Here is a 25191-nt window from a genome sequence, read left to right on the forward strand (position 1 = left end):
CGATGGGTGTCTCCTTATAAGCAGGAACGAGAGCACACCGCCGACGAGGAACAACAGGACCAGCAACGAAATCAGTAACGGCAGGACCAAGCTTTTGTCAGCGTTCGTCAGCCAGGTTCTGAACTTGTAAGTGGGTTTGGTAGCCACGGCCAAACAGTTCAACGGGGACACCGTGTACCCGTTATCGTCGACCAAACAGATCGTGTACGTTGTCTGCGGATCGATATTCTTTACCAGATAAGAGTGCTTCACGTTTCGCGCACAGCGGAGCGAACTGTCGACGTCTTTGTTGTCGAACCAGAGCAGCGTGACTCCGTCCTTCAGGCTCGGCAGGTTCACCAGAATGCTACTGTCGAAGGTCTTGGAAACGTAGAAATTGGGAAACCTCGATGGGACCTGCAGCATTTCGGTTGATAATAATTTACGCGAATTCGCGGTTTGCAGTATAGTCAGGTTACAGAAGTTTTTGGTGGTGGTACTAGGCAAGGTCTGGCTGGTTGATGTCCAATCGTCGTTGGTAGTTTTGATCGAGGTGGAAAGTTCCGTGGAGGTTGACTGGGGGCAGAACTCCGCGGTCGTGAAGAGTTTTCCAGCGTTCGTTTGAGGCGATTCACAGGTAGGAATAGTTGCCACTATATTCGAAGACAGGATGAGCTCCTGAAACCATTTCAAGCTGCAGTCGCAGTACCAAGGATTGTCGTGTATGTGCAATCGGAAGGGCTGATTAGATCTCATCACGGAGTCTAGCAGACCCTCTGGTAGAGAAGCGATGCGGTTCTTATACAGCGTCATTTGCTGTATGGATGAAGCCATCGGGTCTAGAGCATTCTGCGACACTGTCGCGATATTCGAGTCGTGCAGGTAGACCGATATCACCATCGGTACCCCGACAAACAAGCTAGCATCGATCATAGATATGCTGTTTCCCGATAGACACAGTATTCGAAGTTTCGACAAGGTGTTTCCGCCAGTTACGTTCCGAAGTACCTCTCGATCCTGGATAACGTGGTTCAGATCCAGGATGGTCAAAGAACCCGCCACGTCTTCGAGCAGATTCAGTTCGGCCGACTTCACGATGTTCTCTTGGATACTCAACTCTTCCAACGCTTCAAGGTGACGAAACATCGCTCTGCGCAAAGAGACGAGTTTGTTGTTGACCAGGATGAGGTTCTTCGTCGCTTGGTAAATGGGCGAGGAAAACGCGTCATCTTCTATTTCGCTGAGGGAGCAGTGGCTGAAAGCTAACCTTTCGATCGACAAGTTGGTGCTCAGCCAGTTCCTTCGAAGCGTGTCCTCGGGGAATTTGCAGTTGTCGAATGACAACTTCACGGAACTCTCGTCCTTGCAGTTAGCCTACGCGAGACGTAGTATAATGTATTGTACACGATATATAATACAAGCATGTAGGAGAACCTGTCGCTTAGACGATTGCAAATCGAAGACACGAAGCTAAAAGTTGATTTTGTTTGTTGCATTTCCAATACCTTGAAGTCGTTCTCGATGAAGCTCGACACCAGTGCTCCAGAATTAGCTCCGTTTGGGATAGACGAGCAGGTTATCGCGTCGCAGCTGCCAATCTTGCAGTAGCTCGGCGACATTCTTCCACCGATCCTGCTGTCCAACGTTCGTCCAACCCCGGACGATTTCTTCAATGTGTCAAATTCGTTGGTCACATTTCCGACGTCGTCGTCGGGCTCCGCAATCTTGGAATTCAGAGTCACCAAAAATACATGGGACGACCACATCAGGAATGCAACGAATCCGATAACCAGAATGAACGTCAGAAGTCGTTGTTGAATAAAACTGCGATTGTTAACGTTAAAGATGAACGATTCTTCGTCGATTCGAATTTATTATTAGAATATTTATTCGGTACCTTAGCAGTATGTGGAATCTCGAGACCGAGTAGGACGCGATTCTAAATTTCTGGCTCGACATGTACGCGTTTTGTAGGAAGTGCGCGAAGGAACAACAGTCGTGAGCATATGACAAATCCGGGAACATAATCTAATTGTTCTAGAACGCATAGGGATCGTATCTAGGTTTCTGATTAGCTTTATCTCGCATGCTATTGAGCCTATTTAAACGGGGTATTCGAATCGTGTTTGTATTGTTATTAGGGAGAAGGGTTTAATTAATAATGAAATTCATTTTCGATCATATAGAATTTACTAATTCCAAAAATTTCCAAACCTTATTTTTTACTCATAATAATAATAATAACAATCGAGATAATTATTATCGATAATATTTATCACTGGATAAATGCAAATCAAGTATAATTGGATTCACAAATCGTGGATAATTTTTAGGGAGCACACATAGAAGGATAGAGCCACGTCGCACTCGTCGTCCGCCTCGGCAACTGAAACGTCCATTATTTTTATCAATTAGACGTGAACACATCTGTGGGAAATAAACACGCTTACCCGGGATTATACACGTTTCCAATGTTTCATCGTAACTCGCTTTGATTTCCGTGTCTTCGATTTCCCAGTTTTCTAAATCGACCTTCATTGTGTCGACGTCGATAACGTTCCCTAACATCTGATGCGAAAACGAACGGAAATACGTGTTAATCTCTTCGTCGCATTTGCATACGTGCTTTCTCTTACCCAGCCACTTTCTTGTAGAATGCAAGCTACGTAGCAAGCATAGTTCTTGAACTCTCCGTCGTTGTTTATCAGTTTCGTTAACCCCTCTGACGTATTTTCAATTTCATCCAAATCATCTGCAATAGTTTCGACAATTTTATTATTAACGAAATAACGAATTCAGACTTCGTTATTGATGATGTAGATAAAAGATCGGTTATTACGTAACGATTTGCTCACCAAAAGATATGTTCATGCGCTCCCTGCACACTTCTGTAACTTCTGCATAGTCAGCCTTGCTACTAGCACGCGACGCGATGAAATTTCCACTGAAAAGTCCCTGAGGTGGAAAATTCATTTTGAAATGACACGTACATCGTTCACGAGCAAGATTTATATATATTCTTACGTAGCACAGGACAAACCAGGCGAGGTACGAGTTCTTCATGTTCGAAATTTCCGTCGAATCTTCTCCGGATCGAAACTAATTCTTGGCACGTTTCTTCGCCTTACTTTTATATCACCGCCTTCGGTCACTTTGCGATTTACTTTGACAGCGTGAAGCGCAGGAAATTGACAGCGGACGTTTCAGATTCGAATCAGCGGAAATATTACGTTTGGATTAGGAAATAACATGTTTGTATATCAACGCTGTATGCACACGGCTACGTACCATTACAATGACCAGCGATGTTACATAACCGGCAATAAACATCGGGATAATTACGAGATAGTTAACGAAACTCGTTAGGTTCTATCGATTAATATACATGGTTACAATATTCACAGATCAATCGGATCTTCGCCGAGGGGGTACAGAGAAACGAAAGAAAGCCAAAGGATCGGTGTACTATAACTCAGTACGAATTTATTTCTCTCCTCGCTCGGAATTAAATCTACTAGCTTTGAAAAATAACATCACGCTCGAGTCACCTCGGAGCTGATGGCAATTTAAACGATTGAGTATACAGAAAACAAAAGGCGCACTCGTGTGTACCCGTGTCAACGAATACTCGTACGGAAGCAGTGTAGGATACATCGGTGGTACACGCGAGAACACGTTGTCGCTATCGTTTCATCGACATTTGCAGCAGTTGTAGAGCGACACGTTGTCTCGTTCTTCCGTCACTTCCTCTTCGACGGTGTTAGCCAGCGGCCTGCCGCGAGTTTCTGGCAAAACCGCGCACAACAGGCCCGCGACTAGCGCCAAGCTGCCGCAAAGAGTGGTCGGGCCCCACCACACCAGGGCCCCTAATAAATCAGCCACGTAAGGAGCGGCCACGCTTCCGATGTGGGACATCGCGGAATTCGTACCAACCGCGGAGTTCCTGCAGACCTGTTCGAAAAAGAAACTTAGTCGATTAAGAGACGGTGGTAGGAGAGTTGGATATACTCTTGTAATTGAATTTTGACGCTACAAATCAATTCTCGAAGAAAATTAAGGAAATTAGAAAGATATAATGTGGGTGACATTAATGGCTAGCGTCGACCTATTTGAAATTTGCTATTGGATGTAATTACAGGATAGAAGTATGGTGTTTATGAATATCTCGCGACAGGAAGGAATTATTTGCCGATTTTTATAATTTTCGGAATTTGAAGTTTCGAGTAATGTTCGAAGTAGGAAGAATGGTGTTCGTGTATACGTTCGCCAGGAAACGGTGTCAGAGGCAGCTAACAGCTGAGCCTCTTGTAATAGTTCCTGGCCAGAGCTGACGAATATCTCGGGTGACATAATATCGTAATCTTCGTGATTAATGTTAACGAAGTCTAATGCTTTAAGTATAGTTTGATGCAGCAAGTTGGTCATATTTATCGAGGTGAAAGCTCCGAGCTGTGCGATGTATGGCATAGACGTCCGGCGTGTAGATCCCCTTAATCGAGGAGCTGATCACGATCTACTGTAATTTTCGCAATTAGTCCGAACAAAGCTTAACCCTCTGACTATAGTTTGAAGTGGAAATAATCGTATTTTATATACGTATATGCCTCAACAAATTTCTGAACTGTGTAGAATGACAACGTCATAGGCAAACTTGCAGGACCTCTCTTATAATTATTAGAATCTTCAGAATTGGCGTTAAACTTTTTGACATGACTCGAAATAGAAGCAGTAATGCTTAGACACGTGTTTACCGTAGGGAAGAGCTCCGAGCTGTAAAGAATAACGATGCCATAAGCAGCTGAGGCGCTGAACCTCCCGATCAAGGATATGATCATAATCGCGTCGCTTTCTGTTGTTGGTATCGCGAGGATACAAAGTAGACACAACGCTGCGATGATGTACAAGGCTCCGCTACCCTGTCGTCGTCCCATGACCATCAAAATCGGGGTTGGTATCAGGTACGCGGGAATCTCGGTCAGACCCATCACAAGGACGTAAATGTAGCGATTTGTCGAGAAGTTACTGAGGTTCAACGCTGCGACGACAATTTATCGTTAATTAAACGTGTCGAATGGAAGCGAAAGCAGAATTACAAAGTATAATTGAAACGAGACAGTTTCTTGAGCATTCGCGCGAATAAATTTGCATCGTTTGGTTACCTAACGCGTAATAAGATAACGAGGCCGTCATCCAGGTAAAATTCGTAATTAGTATCCTCTTTCGCAATTCGCTGTTGCTGATCAGCACTCGAAATCCTTTGACACTGTTATTCAACCTCTCTTCGCTGGAGTCCTTTACATCGATGGTTTTCGGCGTGAGCATTAAGTCATCCGAATCTTTCAGTTCTTGCCTCTGTATGCTCGACATCAGCGACGTGGTCATCGTTGCACTGGAGCTTCTTTTCGACGCCTTATCGATCAAGTTCTTCGCCTCCTGTCGACGATTGTGGGCGATCAGCCATCGCGGAGATTCTGGCATGAACCTGTGAAAAATAAACGTTAAATAAATAAAGATCAATTTCTCACATTTGTCTAATTCTCCGACTTCCCTATTTCGACTAAGAACCTTCCATTTCTGTCAATAGCTTCTAGAAATCAGGAAGGTGCAAGCAGTAACTTCTCAATCCCGTTATCTTAGCGAGTTTCCAAGATGATAAGCTGCACGATTCTCTAATCCATTTTGATCGTTCGAAAATCTTCGGGATTATGCAACAACGTACTTACCACATGTGTATCAGCAACAGCAAAGCTGGTAACGATATGGCTAATTGAATGTGCCTCCACTCGTGCAGCAAATAAGCTACACCCGGTATAATAACTATTCCTGTGGCGTAGCCTATGTTATACGCAATTCCCATCCATTGTCTGTGCTTTTCACTCGCCACTTCTGTAACTGGAGGATGAAAAATATACAATATTATCTGCTCAATAAATCGGTCTTAAAAAGATATCCCAGAGCTACCAGGTGTCAGAATTGTGGAAATAAATCGTGAAAACCGCTGAAATTTCGAGAAGCGTAAAATTAACGAAGAATCGTGCACCTTCAACGATCTCCGATGGTATCGAATTAACGCGTGCTTCGTAATTAAAACGCTATATATCTCAGAGTGCAACTTACGTGTCGTAAAAGAGGAATACTGAATAGCTGCGTGGCTCGCGCCGTTAATTAATCTGGAGACTATAAAACCCCAGTACCAGGGCACGAATGCGCCTGCTGGACCAGAGATGATCAGCATTACGATACCGATAACGTAGCAAATCTTCCGGCCATACTTGTCCGCGAAAACGCCGAAGAAGGCGCTACCCAGAAGTTTCCCAAGGGACAGGGCCATGTGGGTGCTCGAACGATCCGCGGTTCTGTCGCAAACCAGGTCCCACTGTAATCGTTTTTAATTAAAATTGTAGCAGAATAATGCACTCGTCATAAGCGAAAAAGGGCCATGGAACGGAAAGCGAGACGAAATTAGTGAAAAACAAGACGAAAACATTCGTCTACGAACAGTTCACCGATGGATCTGCGGTATTTTTGGAGACCAAAGGGGTGAGGGTAGTTTTTGAGGGCAATTAGGGGAAGCGAGGAACAATCGTCTGAAGAGAGGTAGCGAGAGGCCGAGAAAAGAGAGGAGAGTCTTCTAGAATTCTTTTGCATTGTCTTTTTATACATGTATATTCCACTGTTTAACCAAACACCTTCTTTGTTCAGTCTTACTTAAAATATATATAGATATGATAATAATAATATTATTTATTACGATTATATTATTATTGCAATACAATATTAATCTTTCGCACTAAACTGACGCCCGATTGGAGATATTAGTAATCTATAATTTGTTATCTAGTTTCCAACACGAATGAATCCACGAATTTTTATAATTCTTTTTCTTTTAAAATAAAACCTTCGATTTCGAGTAGCTTCTCATTGGAAACTAGAAGAAACTGGAAAATTATCTTGGATTTGTTTGACATTCGAATCGAAAAATTCCCGAGTCGAAGATGTTGACATTATAAATATACCGTACTTTTTAAGAACGATTATATCATAAAATAATACGAGTTTTTAAAAATACGGTTTCTAAACATAAATTGACTTTCAGAAATCTAATTCCACGAAGGTCTGAATATAGAGTCTCCGATGCGAATACCGATTAACCTGTGATTGGAAATCAGGAATTGGCTATACGGTGCAGACAACAGATGTCGCTGCTGGTATCGAACGGAACGGAAGCGAGTTTTCTGACAAGAATAAGGGTAGTTTGGGGAAAATAGAGCACGAAGCAACGTCGGGTAATTGTGTTACGTATACGTGACCTAATCAGTGGAACGTGACACTCACATCTTGCACGAGCGAAGTGCCATCGATGTCGTTGGCGAAACTCCTCGTTTCGCAGGAGATCGACTCGGGCAAAGGCTGCAGAAGCTTGTATTCCAGGGCTTCTTCGAATCCAATGGTGGCAAAATGTCCGTAATCGTAATTGTACATCTGGCATGGATTCGGCGAAGAGATGTTCCTTATTTCTTCGTCAGTCCAATTAGCGGCTGTCAAGTTCGGTATCGCACACCAATGAGTAGGAACCTATAAGAAACGATTTTTATTTCACCGTAACGTCGTACGAAATTTGTCGACGAATTCTTCATTGGAGGAAAGAATAAGGTGATATCGAAGTTAGTAAAATTACTAAGTGTCGTTCACTCGCGGAAATGAATTTATTCCTCGTGTACAAATATTCGCCGGTAGATAAGTTAATCTTACTTCTGCTATAAAAATATAGGACATGGAGTGCATTCCATTGAATATCGTCGGTGTGAGAGTAAAAATGAATATTATCCATAAAAAGTTGGACCCACAACCGAGTCTGTCCAACGCCTCCAGAAGAGGATCCGTGGCTTTCGCTTTTACTGTCTCGTTATCTTGATCAGTGGACATGTTTTCCTCTGTAAACGAGACAAGGTAAATAATTTCTCAGTTTTGCGAAATAAAGATTCAATAATTTCGTTTTAATCAACGTGATATATTCGGTACATAACGTTCGTGAAAGCGTAGTCTCGACTGTTTGCAATATTGCTTTATAAATGCTACGAGGAAAACCGAAAAGAAAGAAGAATTTGCTAACCGGTTGTTAAATTTCTTCACCGTAAAATTACGTCGTAAAATCGATCAATGTTTCATTTATAAACGTATATTTCCTCTCATCACTCTATCTAAGTACCGCGAATATTCGCAAAATTTGTAGAAACGTCTTATCGGTAATATTTCCTCGTCATCACGTTGCAATTACCCCGGTAGTAATTTCGCACACGATTCCAACTCGATTTCGTAATTTTAAATCACAATTTTTCTATGTCGATCCGCTCTCGCCGATTTCGCGATTAATTCACGAACGGGAACGCGCTTCCAGCAAGTTTTTCGACGTTTCTTCGATCCGAAGGTCTCCGTGCGATCGTGTGCGAGCGACTGACGATCGACAGTGCTGTTTCCTCCACCACGTATCTAGATAAGCAAGTTTGCAATCAGGTATGGTCATATGCGACGTTACGCGTACCGATTCAGATGGCCATCGTACGATAATGATAACCCCAGCTGACTCACTTGAGTCAGTGTCCTCGTTTTCTAAACGATGCATTGTTACGTCCCATAAGCCCTTACTTCCTCTTTCGATTCGCTACCATTCTTCCATTCACCGTCCGACCTCGTATAACACCGTTCAAAATTTCCCATACTTCCCCCTTAACTCGTTCGTTCCGATTTTTACCTCGAAAGTTCCATTTTTCTATCGCAGCTTCATTCCAGTCGGACAGGTTTCCGCACTCGCGCCAGTCCGATTGAAAACTTGTTTATAGCTCGTTAGAGTTATCGGCGACGTTTATGAAACGGAATAAATTAATTCTTAATTACCGATGTCGCAGACGGTGTTTCGCGCATTCGTATCTGCATACGCGTACGGCTTTGAACGCGCGACTGGAATGAAGCAGTCATCGAAGCAGTCGTAGGTAAGGTTAAGTCGTGGAGGAATTAGAAAATTGTCGGTACGACGAATACGTCGGACGATGCTCGGACGAAAATAGCGAAGAGAGCAGGTGGCAGCACGTTCGTGGTTGCGCAATGGCGGCGAGTGCCACGCGGCTCGGAATTGCGGTCCTCGTGAGCGCCTAGGCGACGCGGCGAGGTGGTTACGCCACTGGTACAATTACCAGATAGAACGGATGCATTTACTTACGATTTATCAGACGAGAAAGCTTATTACCACGATAAACGAGCTATCAAATTCGCGCGATTAACGTAGGCGTACGATTCGCGAGGCGTTACGAGGGCACGAGGAGGGGAGAGAGGTGTTAATTGCCCGCGTGTTAAGCCGTAAACACACGAAAGAGTCGTCGCTGGTGACGTTGGGTGTCTGTTATCTCGTCGAAGATCAGCTCTGCGAAGACTCCAGTGCAGTGGCCGTGAAATGCTTCGAGTGCCAGAGAGATCGATTGCGAAATAAATAGTTCTGCCGACAGACCGTTCCTCCTCGTCGATTCTTTCCTCTCGATTCTGCAACCAAAGTCTCACCTTCCTTCTCCAAGTATAATTCTCCATTCTATACTAAATTCTAATTATCAAAGGGCTACGCCGTTTTCGATTAACGAACAGAGGGATGTCTTTTTATTCTTTATTCTGGTCGCAAATCGACGAAACCCTCGTTCCTCTGGGTTCCCGTCGATTTTTACAGTGACTCGCGACGTTGGATCGAGGGAGGCTGTTGACCATCCATCTTCGTGGTTTATCAGCGGCCGCATGGTCGCACGTGTTTAATCGCAAGTTCGACGTCCTTGAGATTAATTTCGCGCCGCGGTTTACCGATTGCGATTGGGCTGACAGGAAAGGAGCGATTCGAGCGTATTATTAGACGCTGAGATGAATCGGTTCGGCGAGAGGAGCGTAGACGAGTTGACATAGTTACGATTACAGTGTCTTCGACTTTGTCCACTATCTTTTTATTAGGGATTAATAATAGACGCTCGAACGTCGAGCACGTCGCGGCCGTGAGATTTTACGGTGTTATCTTCATCGCAGCTCTCGCAACGCCAGCGATTCACCTTACTCATTTCGCGATTACGTTTCGCCTTCTTTGCATCTGAAATACTCGTCGTGTCCGTGAAGATTCTTCTCGGACAGCCTCGAGGGCGAAATCGAGGTCGAATTTACGTGCTTGTTTTATCCTGCTTATTTTAGGTGACGCTCGTTTACCGAGATCGTATCACAATTTTACTTGGATAGGTAAGAAAATTAATTTTTGTTCCTTCCCGCCTATTTTTTCGAGTTAAACCACTCGATCGAGACGAGTGAGCATCATTTCCGATTATCAGGGTTGTAATCAATCGCGTTATTTACTGATCTGCACCCTTCTCACCATGGGAACGTCATATACCAAATAGAAAAATGCGTTTGCCATGTGATGCAACGCTCTTATCCACGCGTCGATCTTGTAATTAATTTCCTTCAAGATGGTGGAAGGCTCTGTCGGTTCTTCCGGTTCCATTATTCTGCAAAGAGACCAGTGTGTAAATTTTTCATTCACATATACTCGATAATCGTTATACACCGTGCAATTTTTAAATTCGCTTCAAGAAAATATTTGCTATTATTTTTGCCGTGAATGCATGAAATCTACTTGACTTGCGAATACGAAATTGCCTCAAATTTTTAAATACCCATCAGTTTCCGATTGCTGCTCGTTTCCCTTGGTGCAAGTGTACATGTAGCAGGCTGGATAGGCGCTGATCGTCGTCACTTTATGAAATTGACCTGTCTGTATCGGAATCGAGGAACCTTTCGCGATCACGACGTCGTATGGTTGTTTTTCGTCGCTGTAGGTTACCTCGCCTTCCAGTACCGACAGAGTGACGTTGGTTAAATTTTTGGCGATGTAATTGTCCAGGTGCATGCCTGGAAAGTCGGCGACGAAGAGGACGTCGGTGTCGTTGGACCACGCGTAAACGTGTTGCTGAATTTCTTCCAGTTTGTATCTGGATAAAAAGCAGAACTTGAAATTCCACGATTAGAAAATATACTCTTAACCTATTCGATGGAATTAACCCTTGAATACTAATCCCTTCGAATACTAGGTAAAATTTGATTAATAAACTACTGGTAGTTCCTCGGTGTCAATTTTATGGCTATTTATTGACACTATCGGTAATGTCAATACTATCCTAAGTTCTTTGCTATAAACGCAGAGGAACGAGTTAGCTTTTAGTAACATTTATGGCGGACGGCTTTCAAGGGTTAAATCATCCTAAATGAATTTCGCGTGTAAAGGAAGCCAACTGGTACCGGTAAGAATTATATTGCGACAGAAGTGGCATTAAGAACGAAATGGGCTTAAACGGGTGCCAATCTACAGTTAGCATGTCAACATTTGGATTAAACATTCTCTGTTGGAATCTTCCATTGAGCGAGCACCACACGTCGATATAGATGCTCAAGTTGGACGACAGTGGTGGCCATTTTGTCTTCTTCGCGCGTTGGTGACCGTTCTCCAATAGCTGATTCTCTTGTTTAATTAAATTATCCTGCAAATGTCGAATTATTCTCTAACACGTTAAACGACACGAGAATTCTCAATCGTGTTTTCAACGATTTAAGTCTACTTTTATTTATCGATAATTATTTTCGAAGATCGCATCGATCGATGATACGACTGCTTCGATAAAGATAACACCTACTCTTATACAGGAGACGTATTGCACGACCATATCGCCGTGTTTTTCCCATCGATTGCTTTGCACCCATGCTTTAGGATCCAAATAACGATCCTCGTTACTCACATTGTCGTGGACTTTAATTACAACGAGTACCGTGTCCCAAACGTGGACCATCATGTCCCACGAGTACCCATACATTCCTGGTACCCAATTGTTGTAACCCTGACAACGATAAAAGAAAACGAGTCGATGATCATCGAAATGTCTATATCCACGGATTTCGGTGTAATCAGGAAGTTATTGTTAGTGTACCTTCGTGATAAAATGAGAGTATGGTAAGAAAAACTGCAAGAATACATGGAATAGTAACAGAGAAACTACGAACTTTTGCTTCTTCGTCACTTTAGCCGATTTACTGCAGATTTCCCTCGCACGTTTACGAGTGATCGTAGGGTCTGTCGGATTTGTACCTTCTCGATCTGCATCAGCGATCGACGACTCCTTGCTCGTTCGATTATTTCTTTCGTCCCACGATTCGTTTGCTCGATCTATGGCAGCTTTATCGTGGCTTTTGAAATCCCGATTTTTCGTGAAAAACGAAGGAACGTAGTTATTTTTCACGAAGGTTCTGAGTCTTCGTGGCCAGTCTGGGTCACAGAACAGTGGCATGGTCACGAGGCACACGTATGGGAACATCCCTGAAAGGATTGAGAATTAATGGTAATAAAATTTGTGAGATTTTATTTCCACTTATTTCACGAATACCGAAGTTAATGGTACTTTCGAAACTTCCAGTTTCCGATCGAAGTTACCGTGAAAAATGGTAATGGTAATGGAGTGCTTACCAATACTGAATAATCTGGAGTTCATTAAGTGATAAGCCGTGCAAACGACCATCGCAGGGATACGTGTTTTACCGAACAGCATCCAAAATCCAACCGTGAGGTCAAAGATAAATGCAAACCAGTGAACTATGAAAAAATCAGTCTGCTCGGTGGTCAAGAATAATCTGTAATTGTGCAACGTTTAATCTACTGTAAAAATTCTATACTTTCGATAAGAGTACAATATACTTATTTTCGAAGCCGGGCTAAATCGGTTTTCAATTATCACCTACTTGAACGGACTGAAGACCCAGTGCCTCGATAAATTCGTCATCGCGTAACCTGACAACCATTCCGTCCCAGACTTTTTCAATCCAGCTATGAAATACAGAGCGAAGAATTGGAACTTTAGAATGAAATAATTCCATAGAGGCACTCTACGCTCTGTTTCCTTCAATTTCATAGCATCCAATGCACTGCAAAAAGACGAATTATTAATCTCTAACCTGCTTGAAGTTTTATATCGTACTCTATTGTTAAATATTTTTATAATTATTGAAAATATGTAGCTGCTTTCTGATAATATTAACGTGCACTTCGTTATTGTTACAATTCGTGCACAATATATTCAAATACACTTCACAGGTCTACGCATTCAGCGTTAAGTTAATAATAAAACGTGGAATTTTCCAGACTTCGATAACTGCAAAATTAGATATTTTAAACAATACAATTCTACTCTTTTTTTTTTAAATTAAAAAGGACTTTTGTTAATTTTTTAAGCTAAGAAATCTCCGTTTTAGAAATATTTGGTGATCCTGATTTCTCCCATTCAAATTTTCTTTCAAACTCACAAGTACTTGTTAGCCTCCGTACCCCAGAAGAGAGCGCCAACGATTCCATAGAGATACGTGTGATTGTTCCAGTAGCTCTTATCCAGCAGGAAGATGTACCAGTATGGAATTACGAAACAGGCGCAGGCTATTTTGAACCGCGTGCCGAGCATAATTCCAAAAGCACCCATCCACATAATCGCGTAAATTAGTATCATCCATGGCAGCGGCGGAGCCTTCATGCCGTGAATTAGCGGAAAATGGCAATCCATGGGATCTCCCCATTTTATGTCGATGTCTCCTAACCCTCGTTCCTCCACGATATCCAGAACCATACATAATCCTACATGGAAATCACAAAAATTCTATTACAATCTTTAAAATCCATAAATTAACACCTCTCCCTATGATAATTACTTTTCTACAAAAATTTTGCAATATTATTAAATGTCAAATTAAACGTGTAATTCTTATAATATCGTAAAAATTGTACATATAATGACGAAATTAATATCTAATTGTGTTTTATTTTTATATGGTAATTGCTCACCGAAAAGTGCCCTAATAACGCCTAAGCTGGCTGGATCAGTGGGTCGGTACAAAAGCTCGGTGAATCTTGAAAAAGACGAAAGATCCTTCAACTCAAAGCCGCATACTCTCTCCAAGTTATTCTCGATCGAACGTAGCCCCGGGAATCTCTGTTTATCGCGTTTATCGCATTCACTTTTGGTCTCTGTTTCACAGGGTTGGGAGTTCGCTAGACGTCTACTTTTCCTCCACATAACTGGTCAACTGAACCATTAAGCTGCAAGCAAGCATAATACCAAAGTGCACGATTCAGATACACGGACTAAATCCTTTCTACTTACTCCGATATTCCACAATTTGTGTCTACATGGTAATCATTTGTAGGACAAGAGAAGGGACTGGGAATTTACATTTAGTGATCTTATGTGTACACTTTAGGAGTTGGGATTAAACCAATTAAAATTGCACACGTCCTACGTAGGAACAGAGTCTTTATACACTATGAATAATTAAATTTAACGAAAAATCCTCGATTCTTTGTTGATAGAATTTACGCATATACCGAAGCTTCTGTCATCAACACCCTAGGTAGATGATGGGCCTATCACTTGTAATTTCACCAAATTCAAAGATGAAACGAGTTCGTGACAATGAAAAATCTTCGTAATCAACACCCTAGGTAGATGATGGGTCTATCACTTGTAATTTCACCAAATTCAAAGATGAAACGAGTTCGTGACAATGAAAAATCTTCGTTTCTTTATTAATAGACTCGACACGATTACTAAAGCTTCTGACACTCCACGTTCCTCACCTAACTCTTCGGTTATCATCGACACCCGACGAAGATAGCGGGATTTTTACCTCGAATTTGAGCAAGTTCGAGGGCGAAACGAGTTGATAGGTGAGCAGAGGTCGAACGAATGCGAATATATGGGAAAGTGACGCGATTTACGTGACGAATCGAGGAATTTCTTTGGAAATTGTCGGATTGGACTCACCAGGGAGCGGCGTGTTCAAGCCAGGATAGATGAAACCGGTCCGATGCCGATGTATCGAAGGTTGCTGGACTTCTGCGCGTCGCAGCTGCAGGACTAGTCGCAGAAGAAGAAATTCCGGAGGCTGAGAGAGAGCAGGAGCACCGTCGCCAGGCAACGTGCTCGATTATTGACCCGCGCCCGCGCAATAATAATATATTATCGGGCATTCTTGTGCACTGCACTCAGGTTCATCGATGCACACTATCGGCCGATATTCAAAAAATGTATCGTCATCCATTTCAATTTCCCCCGTAATCGCTGAGAAGCGAAATTTATTCGAGAATTCTCTTGCGAAGTAGATGTTTACGTGGAACTCCGATGGCCGGTTCGATTTTTCATTTTGTGCCATTCGATTCGTCGCTGTACACGTATCGATTATTTATTACCGTGTTATTTGCATTTTTGCCAAAAAGGAAAATTGAAATTCAGAATCGTACGTTTCGAGTCTAGGGACAGGCTCAGGAAGAAATTAAAGAGGTTGTCGAAGTTGAAATTAATACCAGAACGAGCGATCGGGTTTTCTTCGACCGATACGACCGAGGAACGTCGCTATAGCGTATTAGAAACCGATGATTCTGAAAACGCGAGGTTCTTTAGAAAGTTAGGAATGTCTTGCAACAACAATCGAAACGTTGGTTAACCGGTTGCACATTGCGCGATTCTGTTTAAAAATAAATTATCGACGACCACTTATCTCCGCCATTGCCAGTACACTGTATAATTATATAACAATGTCTGAGGAATTTATGAACGTCTTTAACGCATGACTGACAATAGAACAGACTGCACAATAGCAATAGTGTTTTCTCTATCTCGCCACTGCCATTTTTAACATTCCCTATCGCGATACGTGTAAGCTGTGACGATAATTAGATAGCAGGTGACATTTGGAAAAATATTTATCTCTATTTTCCAACTGGAGCTTCGAACATCGAGGTATTCCATTTTCCACGATCGATCTCGGTAATAACCTATCTTAGTCATCGAGATCGGAGCGAGAGGGGTGCAGGGGAATTAGGTTCTGGCAAGACAGGTCGTTATACAGAGAATCCTCGCTTTTCATCGAGAAAGTCTCACGGGACACCGTTACGAGCCTCTGAAACATTAATTCCGATCGTTTCCAGCACGATGCATCGCTTAACCCTTTCCCTTGGAGGAATCGTTAACACGTTTGCCTCTTTCGATTCGTCGACCCCCGAGTTTAACTCGCTTACTCCGGGAATTATCATTGCTAATCGGAATGGAACGTTATTGGTTTGCAAAATAGTTTTGCATAAGGTCGGACGAGCTGCGGGTGCAGACGCGAGGGGAGGGAGTAACGGTATGATTCGTATTAGAGAACAACGATTACGCGGAGTTTTTGAATGAGCCAACCAAGTCTTTTCGGCCTCGCAGCTGGGGTGTTTCTAATGAATGGACGTAACTTCGCGTTCGAAATCCCCAACGGCCGTTTTAAAGCCGTAAAACAAAGGGCTGATTTATTTCAGCACGCCCCTCAATCTGTCTCCGTGGACCACTTTTGATTAGTGCTGCCTCTTCAAGGTTCAAGCCTCTAAAACTGCCATCTCGTAATGGACCTCCGTCTCGCTCCTATCCACGGGGTTTACGTCGTTCGGATAAATATAGTCGAGCATAGCAACAGTTTCATTACGTGTTCCGTATGTACCGTAAAACACACGAAAGTATGACGTTTCAATAAGTATACACGAATTCTCAATAAAAATTCAGAAGAAGACAAACACGAGAATTTACGGAGTTCTTTTTCTAATATTCTCTGCCATCTTTTTCTCCTTACGTGGAAAATTTTGATAGATTTAATTTTGTTCCGTGCAAAACAGCACTGTGCACGAGAATTATTGGAAAATGAAACTCTATAGGACACGCGAGCTAAATGAAAATTCGAAAAATATCGAACGTGAGGACCTTCGCGAAGACTTTCAATTTCCTGTGTATCTGAGAAAATAATTATTGGAACGAAATGTAATTACTACTTTCGTCAGATTGTTCCACCAGATGTCTCGTATCCTCTCCTTAACAAATTTAAACTCAATTTCAATTTTAATTGCAATCCAGAAGAAAGTGGAATGTGAGCCGCGAAAAATGGCGTCGTTCTTCTCCATTACGTCGTTGGAAAGTGGAACGCGACGGGGCACGTGAGCAAGGAAATTAACGCCGTTATTTGCTCACGGGCACACACGAGAACCCCATCAACCCCCGCGCGATATTTGCCGAACGTATTTGTTCGGGAATATGAATCAGTCCACCTGGAAGCGGGCGAAACGCGTGGAAGGGAGAGAGGCTGTAGCGAGAGATGAGGAGGAGACGAGACGAAAGGAGATCCGCGATTGTCGTACGTATTTGCCCGGCTATTTATCACGGTTTATTATTTCCTATTGTCGATGGAGTCACGCATTGTTGGCGGACGAGGAGGGCCGCGGCGAATTTCTAAAACCGTGTCCGATCGAATTTGCATATTTCGCCCGGGGACGCGTGTCTGGCGTCCGATTACAGGCCCTATTAATTGTGGTTCCGCATTGTTCTCCTCGATAACCTACCCCGATATCGGCTTCTCGCCCTCCACGCGTCTATTCCATTCTTTTACCTCGTCTTTGTCGAATAGGTTTGCAGAATCGTAGAATCCAGGGCAGACTTGACGAGCTGACGACGTTGGAACGTGCAGAGATTAACGCGTTGGGGTTTTGATCGTGTGAGATTTGAGAAACGAAGGGGTAGAGGACCTTTCTTCAGCCCTGATTTTCATTCAATGATAGCTGTATTGAAAGCATTCGTCATTAACCGTGGTTCTGCATTGTTTTTCTCAATTATGTACCTCGATATTAGCTTATCACAATTTTTCGATCCTTTTTTCGATGATTTATTCCATCTTTCCAACTTATCTGCTATTGACTAATGGTTTTTAGGTATACTTTCTGAGCTGATAGCATTGGATTGCGAAGGAATTAACATGCAAGCTGCCTCGATGGTGTAGAGTTCCTTCCTCGAGATTTGATTTTGACTCAATGATAGTGGTGTTAGAAGCATACGTTATTAATTATGGTTTCACATTCTCGATGAGATTGGATCGTGAAGAAATTAACACGTGGACGTTCTGATCGTGTAAGATTCGAGAAGGGGTGCTTTTCTCGAGCTTCGATTCTTATCGAATGGCTACAGTATTAACAATGAACTTGCTGTAATAATCGAGTCAAAATGACCGGTTTCGGCTTTTTTATTCTTGCAGTTGCCAAAGTCCTGCAGCTGCTTTTCACAAAGTTAATATTGTCTTGAAGTTTATTTCGCTGGCACTATTAATTTTTATTTCACGTACATATTAAATTTACTTACACGCTCGTGGTCAGTGTTGAAGGTGTATAGCTGCTATTTATGTAACGAGACGAAGGGAATAAATGGAGAGTCAAATCTCCATAACTGGAACTTTGTTTGCTCGCGAGGAAATATATTATAATTATCAACGATTTCTCATTGCGATGTAAAACGTCTCGAAGATTTATAATTGCCTTAAATAAATAAGAAAACGATAGCAAGGATCTGGTAATGCTACCAGATAGTAGAATAAATAAAACGAGTATTAAGGAACACAGGTACTCGTGCATCAACTCACAGTCAGGTGACATTACAGAGGGTTGAAAGTATAAAGTTGATATTATTTAACATAGTAATCGTACTTCAGAGAGTATATACGTTGTTGACGAAATGTCGATGAAAAGTGTAACCCCAGCTGCATTAGACGGATGCATATTCATATGAAAAGCAGAAGAATCAAAGGATGTTGCGGAAAGCTCTTTATGCGTGGAAGAACAATGGGGTGGATATTGCGCGTGCCTGACGTGTTGCAACCCATATTCATATTCAAAAGTTCCTTTGTGTAATAAAAACACGTTGAGCCTGCACGAAGGTTACAATGAATCGAACCGCTTTTTTCCATCGATACTATAATTACATTTTAAATAAAAATGTTAAAGGAGTGTTTCTCGTATCCGATCTCTCCCTTTCGAATTTAAACGCGAACAAATCTTTCCACGGATCAGACATGCCGCAAATTTTTTCGGAATTAAAGTTCGGCTCGGTGTGGAAGGGTGATTTAAAAGCGAACCCACGGCACATAAAGAATTCCACCAGTAACGATCTTTGCACGGGCGAAATAGCGGAAAAGGGTGGAGGGATGGATGAAGTGGGTAAAAAAATCCGGCATAAAATTAACAGTATACAGCTTGCAGAATGCAGTTTGTTGCTCGCCGGCAATATTTCACGATGGCCTCTCCCGCGAAGAGAGAGAGAGGGTTCGTTCTCGAGGGGGGTGTGTAACAATGGAACCCTTTACCCAGCCCCTAGCGCCCAGCCAACATCCATACATCATCATTCATACTGAAAAAAAACCTGGGGGCACCTATGGCAGCCTACTGGAGGGGTCTTCGAAATTTCAAAGTACCGAGTACGCATCAAGTACTTTCTAATGCTACGCTGGATTTTTCGTTCGCCTTGTAGAGGAAGCTTGAGTTGCACCTTTAATAGTAACAAGTTTCGTACTTGTCCTTCTATATAGTTTATTCTATATGGGTAATTGATTATATATATTATAATAACAATAACACTTATTTATATATCAATATATTCATTCTCTACTTCTCGAATACCATAGTAAAATAAAAATATACACGAAAATCAAAAATGTCAATGATTTGCGTAAAGAGAAAATGAAATAAAATATTTGGTACGTAATTGCACGTCGTGTAATGCATTATATATAAGAAAATTAATAAATCGTGTGTTTTCAAATTTCAAATTACAGCTGGGAATATATTTTACCTTCACGGTACCCGAGTCTTCATAATAGAACATAATTCAAGGTACACAAAGAAGAAAATGAGGGAACCAAAGCCAACACGAGTCTTCAAACAAAACCGTAGAGTTCTTACTATCATTTGCTTTCCAAAAACCGGCTGGCACCCCTTAAAAAATACCACCACGCCTCGAACCGCCAAAAGGGGTGGCACCGGTAGTAAACAGTGACGCGCGAAACTGTCGTAGAGGGTAAGGAAAAAAATGAAGAGCATAGAAAGGCGTAAAACCATTTTGCTGTTTACGGGTTACCCTTTTCCCTGTGCAGGAAAACCCACCCTTCGAAAATAAAAAGTACCAAAAGAAAATCTCCGTAACTCTTTCCAAATACTTGCGATTAATTTTGTAAAAGTAATTACATTCCACAATTACCAAAATTTGTACCATAATTAGGATAATTAATAGATGTCCTTTTCCAGAATAAAAATTCGAAATTTTTCGTATATTCATTCTAGGAAATGTCAGTTTCCAATTTTTTCAGGGAGAAATGATCTCCAACGGGAGTTACAGAACGACGATCCATTTCAGGTCGAAAGCCATCGATCAATGGCAATCAATAACATACCAGTCGAACCGACGTTCGAGGCACGAAGGAAAAGAGAAAGAAGACGGGACGAGAAACGTAATCCGCTTTTCGAAAAGAGGCAACCCCTTCGTCGCTCGTGTCACAGCACGGGTGACTGATTGTAAAACCATGGAGTAACCCGCAAAGGGTTGCTGCAACGAGGCGAGAGGGAGACGGACAGTTTAAAATTGAGCCTCGTAATCGACGTGTAATCCTCTAAAGCCGTGACAGCCCGAAGATAATAGAGCACCGATCGTCGATGGGTGGCCAGTTTGTTCTCCATGGCGGTAAGATCGCTCCTTAAACGTTTTCTATGTCCACGAAACTTACTGGGGTTGTGCCACGCTTTTGTCTTCTGATTGATTTACAAAGGAAATTTGCATTCGTTATTTAAATCGATTTCACTGGAACTGATATATAGCACATTTTGAATATAAATTTCGTAGAAAATTTCAAAAGGTTCATACAGATTATTCTTCGTCTACTTGATATTTATAGTTGAGTGTCTTACAGTACGTGACAAAATAATAGCATAGCCCGTAATTTTCAGTGTTTCTTGAAATTAATGCAATGTATGCATATATTACAATCCGAATCTGGTTTTTGAAATAAATGAGTGAAAGGTATCGGTACTTGCTAGTTTTATGAAAATATTTTAAAGATGGTTATTTTTTTCTAGTATCATTATCAATTACTTTCAATGGTACTAATTTCTCCTAATGGTAAAATCAAACTTGATTCGCAATCAGGCCTTAATTTACATATCGCTCTGAAATTACTCGAAAGACATTAAAAAGCATATTAAAAATTGTAGATTTCTTTAAAATCTCCATAAATTTATGCGCAATTATGAAGATCGCAGTTTTCAATTTAAAGACCTCGTTATGCAAATTTGGCACGAGGTAATCGCGGAATCGATACCGTGTGATTAACGCAAATTAAACCGGTCTTCCAGGAGCTTGAACATCACCTTCACTCGTGATCTTCTTGCAGCTGCTCGAAAATCAATTGTGAAAGTGCACCGGTTTTTTTTTTCACTTTTCTGGAAAACCAGTCACTCCGGGTGCAAGTGTCTCGTCGACCAAGTTCGCTGAGGGGATTTTCGCGCCTAGGTCTCTCGTCTCCCCAAAAATCTCCCCTTTGTCGCTCGTATTTCCACCAGAAAACCTGCGCGAGATCGAACCGATCGTGAGTTTTTTTTCCTTCAAGTTTGCCCCGAAATCCGTGCAGGGTGCCGGGTGGAATTAAAACTATTAGAAGCACATTAGCATTTCTCGTTTCGGTGGTGCATGATCACGAACGGGGGGTACGTCCGACACTCGCATTATCGCGTGCGAGCGATTTTCATTTTGGCCAAGCGTTCGTCCGGAAAGATGCTTTTGGGGTGACAAAACGATGGGGCTACAGGTACCGATGCGTGCTCAACTGGGTGTCCGCCATGTTGTCACTCGCGTGATTCATTTTCCAAGTCTCGGAACACGTCGAGGATTTTCGTAGATGGACGAATTTTCGTTAAATCGATTCGAAATTGGAATTATCAAACTAGTAATTGCAATCGACTTCTGAATTTTTATTTTCGCGATTTCTGAAAGGATGCAGCTGCTTTTGGTAATTGATTAATATTAAAATGTATTATACGTATATCATATGGTTGCAACTATTGAAAATATGTAACTATTTCTCTTTTAAATTAACAATAGGATGCAAAACCTTCTTAACACTAGGTTTACGGACGCTATCTGTATACCTATTTCTAAGGACACCTGTCAAATTGACAGGTAAAGGAAACCACGCGCCTTTCTTTCTAACGATTAGTTTAATTTAAAAACAATTATATATCATATTAACAGTCTTAATATAGGTTAACTAAATCTGTTACCATCGTATAATTGGAGCGACCCTTCCGTCAAATTAACGGATTTCCTAAATCTAGTGTTAAATTTGATAATTCTTTAATTATTGATTAATCTTCTTTCCTCTGTTCTTTTGGAAATGTTTCTCATTTAATTATTGGAAGCAGGGAAAATGTTGATGTACAATAAATTGGTACAGATATTGATAATTATTAATTATTCGTTGATTAAATTTTGACAGTATATAAAAATGCTATTTCACGTATCATGTATCCCCCTGAAAGAACTATTTTCACCGATCTGTTACACTGGAAGTGCGTGGCGATCGAACGGATCTGCGAATCAGTACTAGTTCCTAGGGAATAGCCTGCTGAGAGATTCTTTTGTTCGAATAGTCGGCGAGGATACGTTCTCCTTTGTCCCAAGGGAATCTTCGCGCATTATATTCCACGTTTCCCTCCAAGGAACGATCATTATCTCTTTAGGAACGAGAGATGGCCTTGATGCGAACCAAGTAATCTCTGCGTTATCTCTTTCATTAATAGAAAAGGAATCAACGGAATCTCTGAAAGAATTAGAGGAGATATTATAGAAGCTCTCCGCCATAATCAGATCATAACGATATAACATTTTTGTGTCCATCACGTGAATCACGAAATAAAATTTCAAACGTATATCTCGCTTCTATTTTATCCTTCCAAATTGTCGGTATTTTAGCTGATTGTGGTTGAAATTTAATAAAGGACGACACTTCTTGTCACGACGAAACAATTATACAGGGAGCTAGGACGAAAACAAACTTGGAAGAGAACGAAGGTTTATCTGCTAAGGAATTCGAGCAAAACATAGCGTCGCGTGTAAGAAGCGTAGTTCGTAGACCCAATGTAAATAACACGAGTCAGGCTCACAATTAATTTTCGTCGACTTTCCTGTTTCAGTTCCGTGTTATTCTTCGTAGTGTTCGGACGATGTGGCTCGAGGTCTCCGACGTGTCTCCACGTGCCCGGCGTTACAGCTGACCATGCCACGTGCCATCGGGACATAATCGTAAGGTAAGAGGTTAATATTCGTTAGTATTAATTAATTCTAATTCGATTAGAGCAACTAAACCGGTATATAAAGAGAAAGATTAGAGAAAGCAACGGAGAAGAAGACGAAAGGGTAGCGCTAATAACCCGGTAGGGTGGGGGGTGGTTAAGCGAATTAGAAATGGGAATAGGAATAGGCTATTCAAGCGTAGATAGTTAGGATAAAGTAGACAAACCAGAGTAGAGTATCAGATAAAAGAAGGAATAAAATAAAATAATAGTTAATGGTATCGGTAAAATATAAGTAATAGCTTAGGGGAGAATATGCTAATCCACAATTGGATATTGCATAAATTGCGATGAGAAGGACGTTAGCTTATGTATCACGATGCACATGCGTAGTTATAAGAATATACGTAATAACCAGAAGCTGTTGTAAGCGGGACAGGCAAGGATGATAAATAAACTAGACTCGTATACCTATTTTGTATCTGCAATAATCGGTCTGGGTTAGATTTTCAATTTTTGCGTTTGCCCTGCTTCTAACAACGATCTATACGCGATTAGAACAAGAGCTCTCCTCTATGAACATACATTATAATAAACGTACGTTCATCTCCGACGCAAATAGCAATTAACGAAGGATCGAAACGTTCGAGTCGTCTGAAGAGAAGCTGAGAGATATGACAGTACTTCCAGCGAACCCCTCTGAAAATAATTTCCCTCTGTTTATTTGTGTACACTGGCCCGACAGGCTTACCACCCTCTACTTTAGCCGTACCTCGTTCTTACGTAACCTTCATAGAAGGTCAATGGCGCGTGCAGCCTTTTTTCCATCCTCGATATTATTTTACTGCCAATGGCAACTGTACTACTTTTGCTCAGCCACCGGGCCAGGGCCGTCCACTTCGTTTTTAAGTGCCTAGCACTGTTCGATGCACATCTGCGATAATCTCCGTGTAGTACGAACCGTTTCACTGTCAGTCCATCCCCTTCCCTCGATCCTCTCGATTTCGCTGCATTTCTTACGTTTGTCTTACATCTGAGAAGTAGGAGGATCACAATTTATCAAGAAAAAGATCGGAAAAGTAAAAAAATATAGCGGGTTTAGGGTTTATAAAAATGTGCACGAAGACCGCTAGGAGAGATTGTGCGTAACTCCATGGAATCGAAGTGGCGATCAGGCAGAGTTAACACATCCGTTGTCACGAAAGCAACGCCGTTGATGTTTCATTAGATAAGAGAGACAATAGAGTGATAGCCGGAGTGCAAACATAATGGTAATGGCCCCTGGTAACCAGGAACTCGACCGGGAGATTAAGATCTGCCGTTGTACGCCGACTGCGTTTATGGTGGCCGCACACACAAGAGGCCTGGCGTTAACGTCAAAAAGCGTTACTCGCTTCGACAGGCTCACCTGGTACTGGCGGAAAGGTATCTGATTATTTGCCTCTGCAGCCATAGACGAGATTCAGAGCAGTTTCTAATGTGACCTTTTTGTTTCTCTTCCCGTCCACGCACCCTTTTCGACCCCTCGGCTGGCGGTTACGAAACTTTGCCTTTGTCAGGCTGGTTTTATGGGAAGCCACGGGTTAATTCGAAGTTTCCATTTGGAAATTTGAGAAAGACCGGGTTCGTGAATATTTTTTAAGAACCTCTTGTGCGTTTCATAATATTCAACGCGAAGCTTACCACTGGTAACATGACGTATATTGAAAGAGAAATCTCAAAGACGACAATATCGAATGCAGAATTTTCAGTAAATGTTTTTGAAACGGTGATTTAGGCTATGGCAGGTTTAGCGTCGATTGTACACTTATTTGCTGTCTCGTTAATAATTTTATTCGATAGTTTATTAAAATTTATGGATATTCTATTTGAGGTACTTCTTTGAAATTTAAAAATATCTGTCCAAGATAAATTTATCCTATTCGAAGAGTTTAGATTACAAAGGGATGACGCGTTTGTGTCGTCAGGCAGTTTTCATGAATGAG

The 25191-nt window shown here is 41.8% G+C and overlaps 4 protein-coding genes across 6 annotated transcripts in view; all 4 read right to left on the reverse strand.

The window, feature by feature from the left end:
- The window catches only part of LOC108547891 (leucine-rich repeat transmembrane protein FLRT1), a 2259-nt gene extending 514 nt beyond the window's left edge, over positions 1 to 1745 (reverse strand). Inside the window, exons 1-2 of the mRNA XM_017900600.1 lie at positions 1485 to 1745; positions 27 to 1353 (exon numbers count right to left, since the gene is read on the reverse strand). Of these exons, the coding sequence (XP_017756089.1) occupies positions 27 to 1353; positions 1485 to 1745 (1588 nt within the window). The remainder of the gene's footprint in view (positions 1 to 26; positions 1354 to 1484) is intronic.
- Positions 1746 to 2288: 543 nt separating this feature from the next.
- On the reverse strand, positions 2289 to 3140 carry Obp12 (odorant binding protein 12). The gene is made up of 5 exons (XM_017900601.1): positions 3004 to 3140; positions 2835 to 2934; positions 2616 to 2731; positions 2430 to 2547; positions 2289 to 2365 (listed from the first exon to the last, which is right to left on the reverse strand). The coding sequence occupies exons 1-5, from the start codon at positions 3040 to 3042 to the stop codon at positions 2289 to 2291; spliced, it is 450 nt and encodes a 149-aa protein (XP_017756090.1). The 5' UTR covers positions 3043 to 3140.
- A 270-nt stretch (positions 3141 to 3410) lies between these two features.
- On the reverse strand, positions 3411 to 9525 carry LOC108547925 (organic cation transporter protein). Of its 3 annotated transcripts, none has more exons than XM_017900644.1 (8): positions 8875 to 9525; positions 7732 to 7913; positions 7315 to 7554; positions 6097 to 6355; positions 5703 to 5871; positions 5139 to 5461; positions 4731 to 5014; positions 3411 to 3930 (listed from the first exon to the last, which is right to left on the reverse strand). In XM_017900644.1, the coding sequence occupies exons 2-8, from the start codon at positions 7903 to 7905 to the stop codon at positions 3670 to 3672; spliced, it is 1710 nt and encodes a 569-aa protein (XP_017756133.1). In that variant the 5' UTR covers positions 7906 to 7913; positions 8875 to 9525; the 3' UTR covers positions 3411 to 3669. The 3 variants fall into 3 exon arrangements, with proteins under 3 accessions (XP_017756133.1, XP_017756134.1, XP_017756132.1); XM_017900645.1 differs by lacking the exon at positions 8875 to 9525 and adding an exon at positions 8732 to 8838; XM_017900643.1 differs by lacking the exon at positions 8875 to 9525 and adding an exon at positions 8093 to 8418.
- Positions 9526 to 9647: 122 nt separating this feature from the next.
- GC (gamma-glutamyl carboxylase) lies at positions 9648 to 14938 on the reverse strand. The gene is made up of 10 exons (XM_017900653.1): positions 14853 to 14938; positions 13874 to 14128; positions 13345 to 13666; positions 12784 to 12966; positions 12512 to 12675; positions 11979 to 12364; positions 11688 to 11888; positions 11296 to 11534; positions 10674 to 10988; positions 9648 to 10505 (listed from the first exon to the last, which is right to left on the reverse strand). The coding sequence occupies exons 2-10, from the start codon at positions 14103 to 14105 to the stop codon at positions 10346 to 10348; spliced, it is 2202 nt and encodes a 733-aa protein (XP_017756142.1). The 5' UTR covers positions 14106 to 14128; positions 14853 to 14938; the 3' UTR covers positions 9648 to 10345.
- Positions 14939 to 25191: the final 10253 nt, after the last annotated feature.

Source organism: Eufriesea mexicana, unplaced genomic scaffold, assembly GCF_001483705.2.
Source record: "Eufriesea mexicana isolate 0111107269 unplaced genomic scaffold, ASM148370v2 scaffold1312, whole genome shotgun sequence".
NCBI classification, from domain to species: domain Eukaryota; kingdom Metazoa; phylum Arthropoda; class Insecta; order Hymenoptera; family Apidae; genus Eufriesea; species Eufriesea mexicana.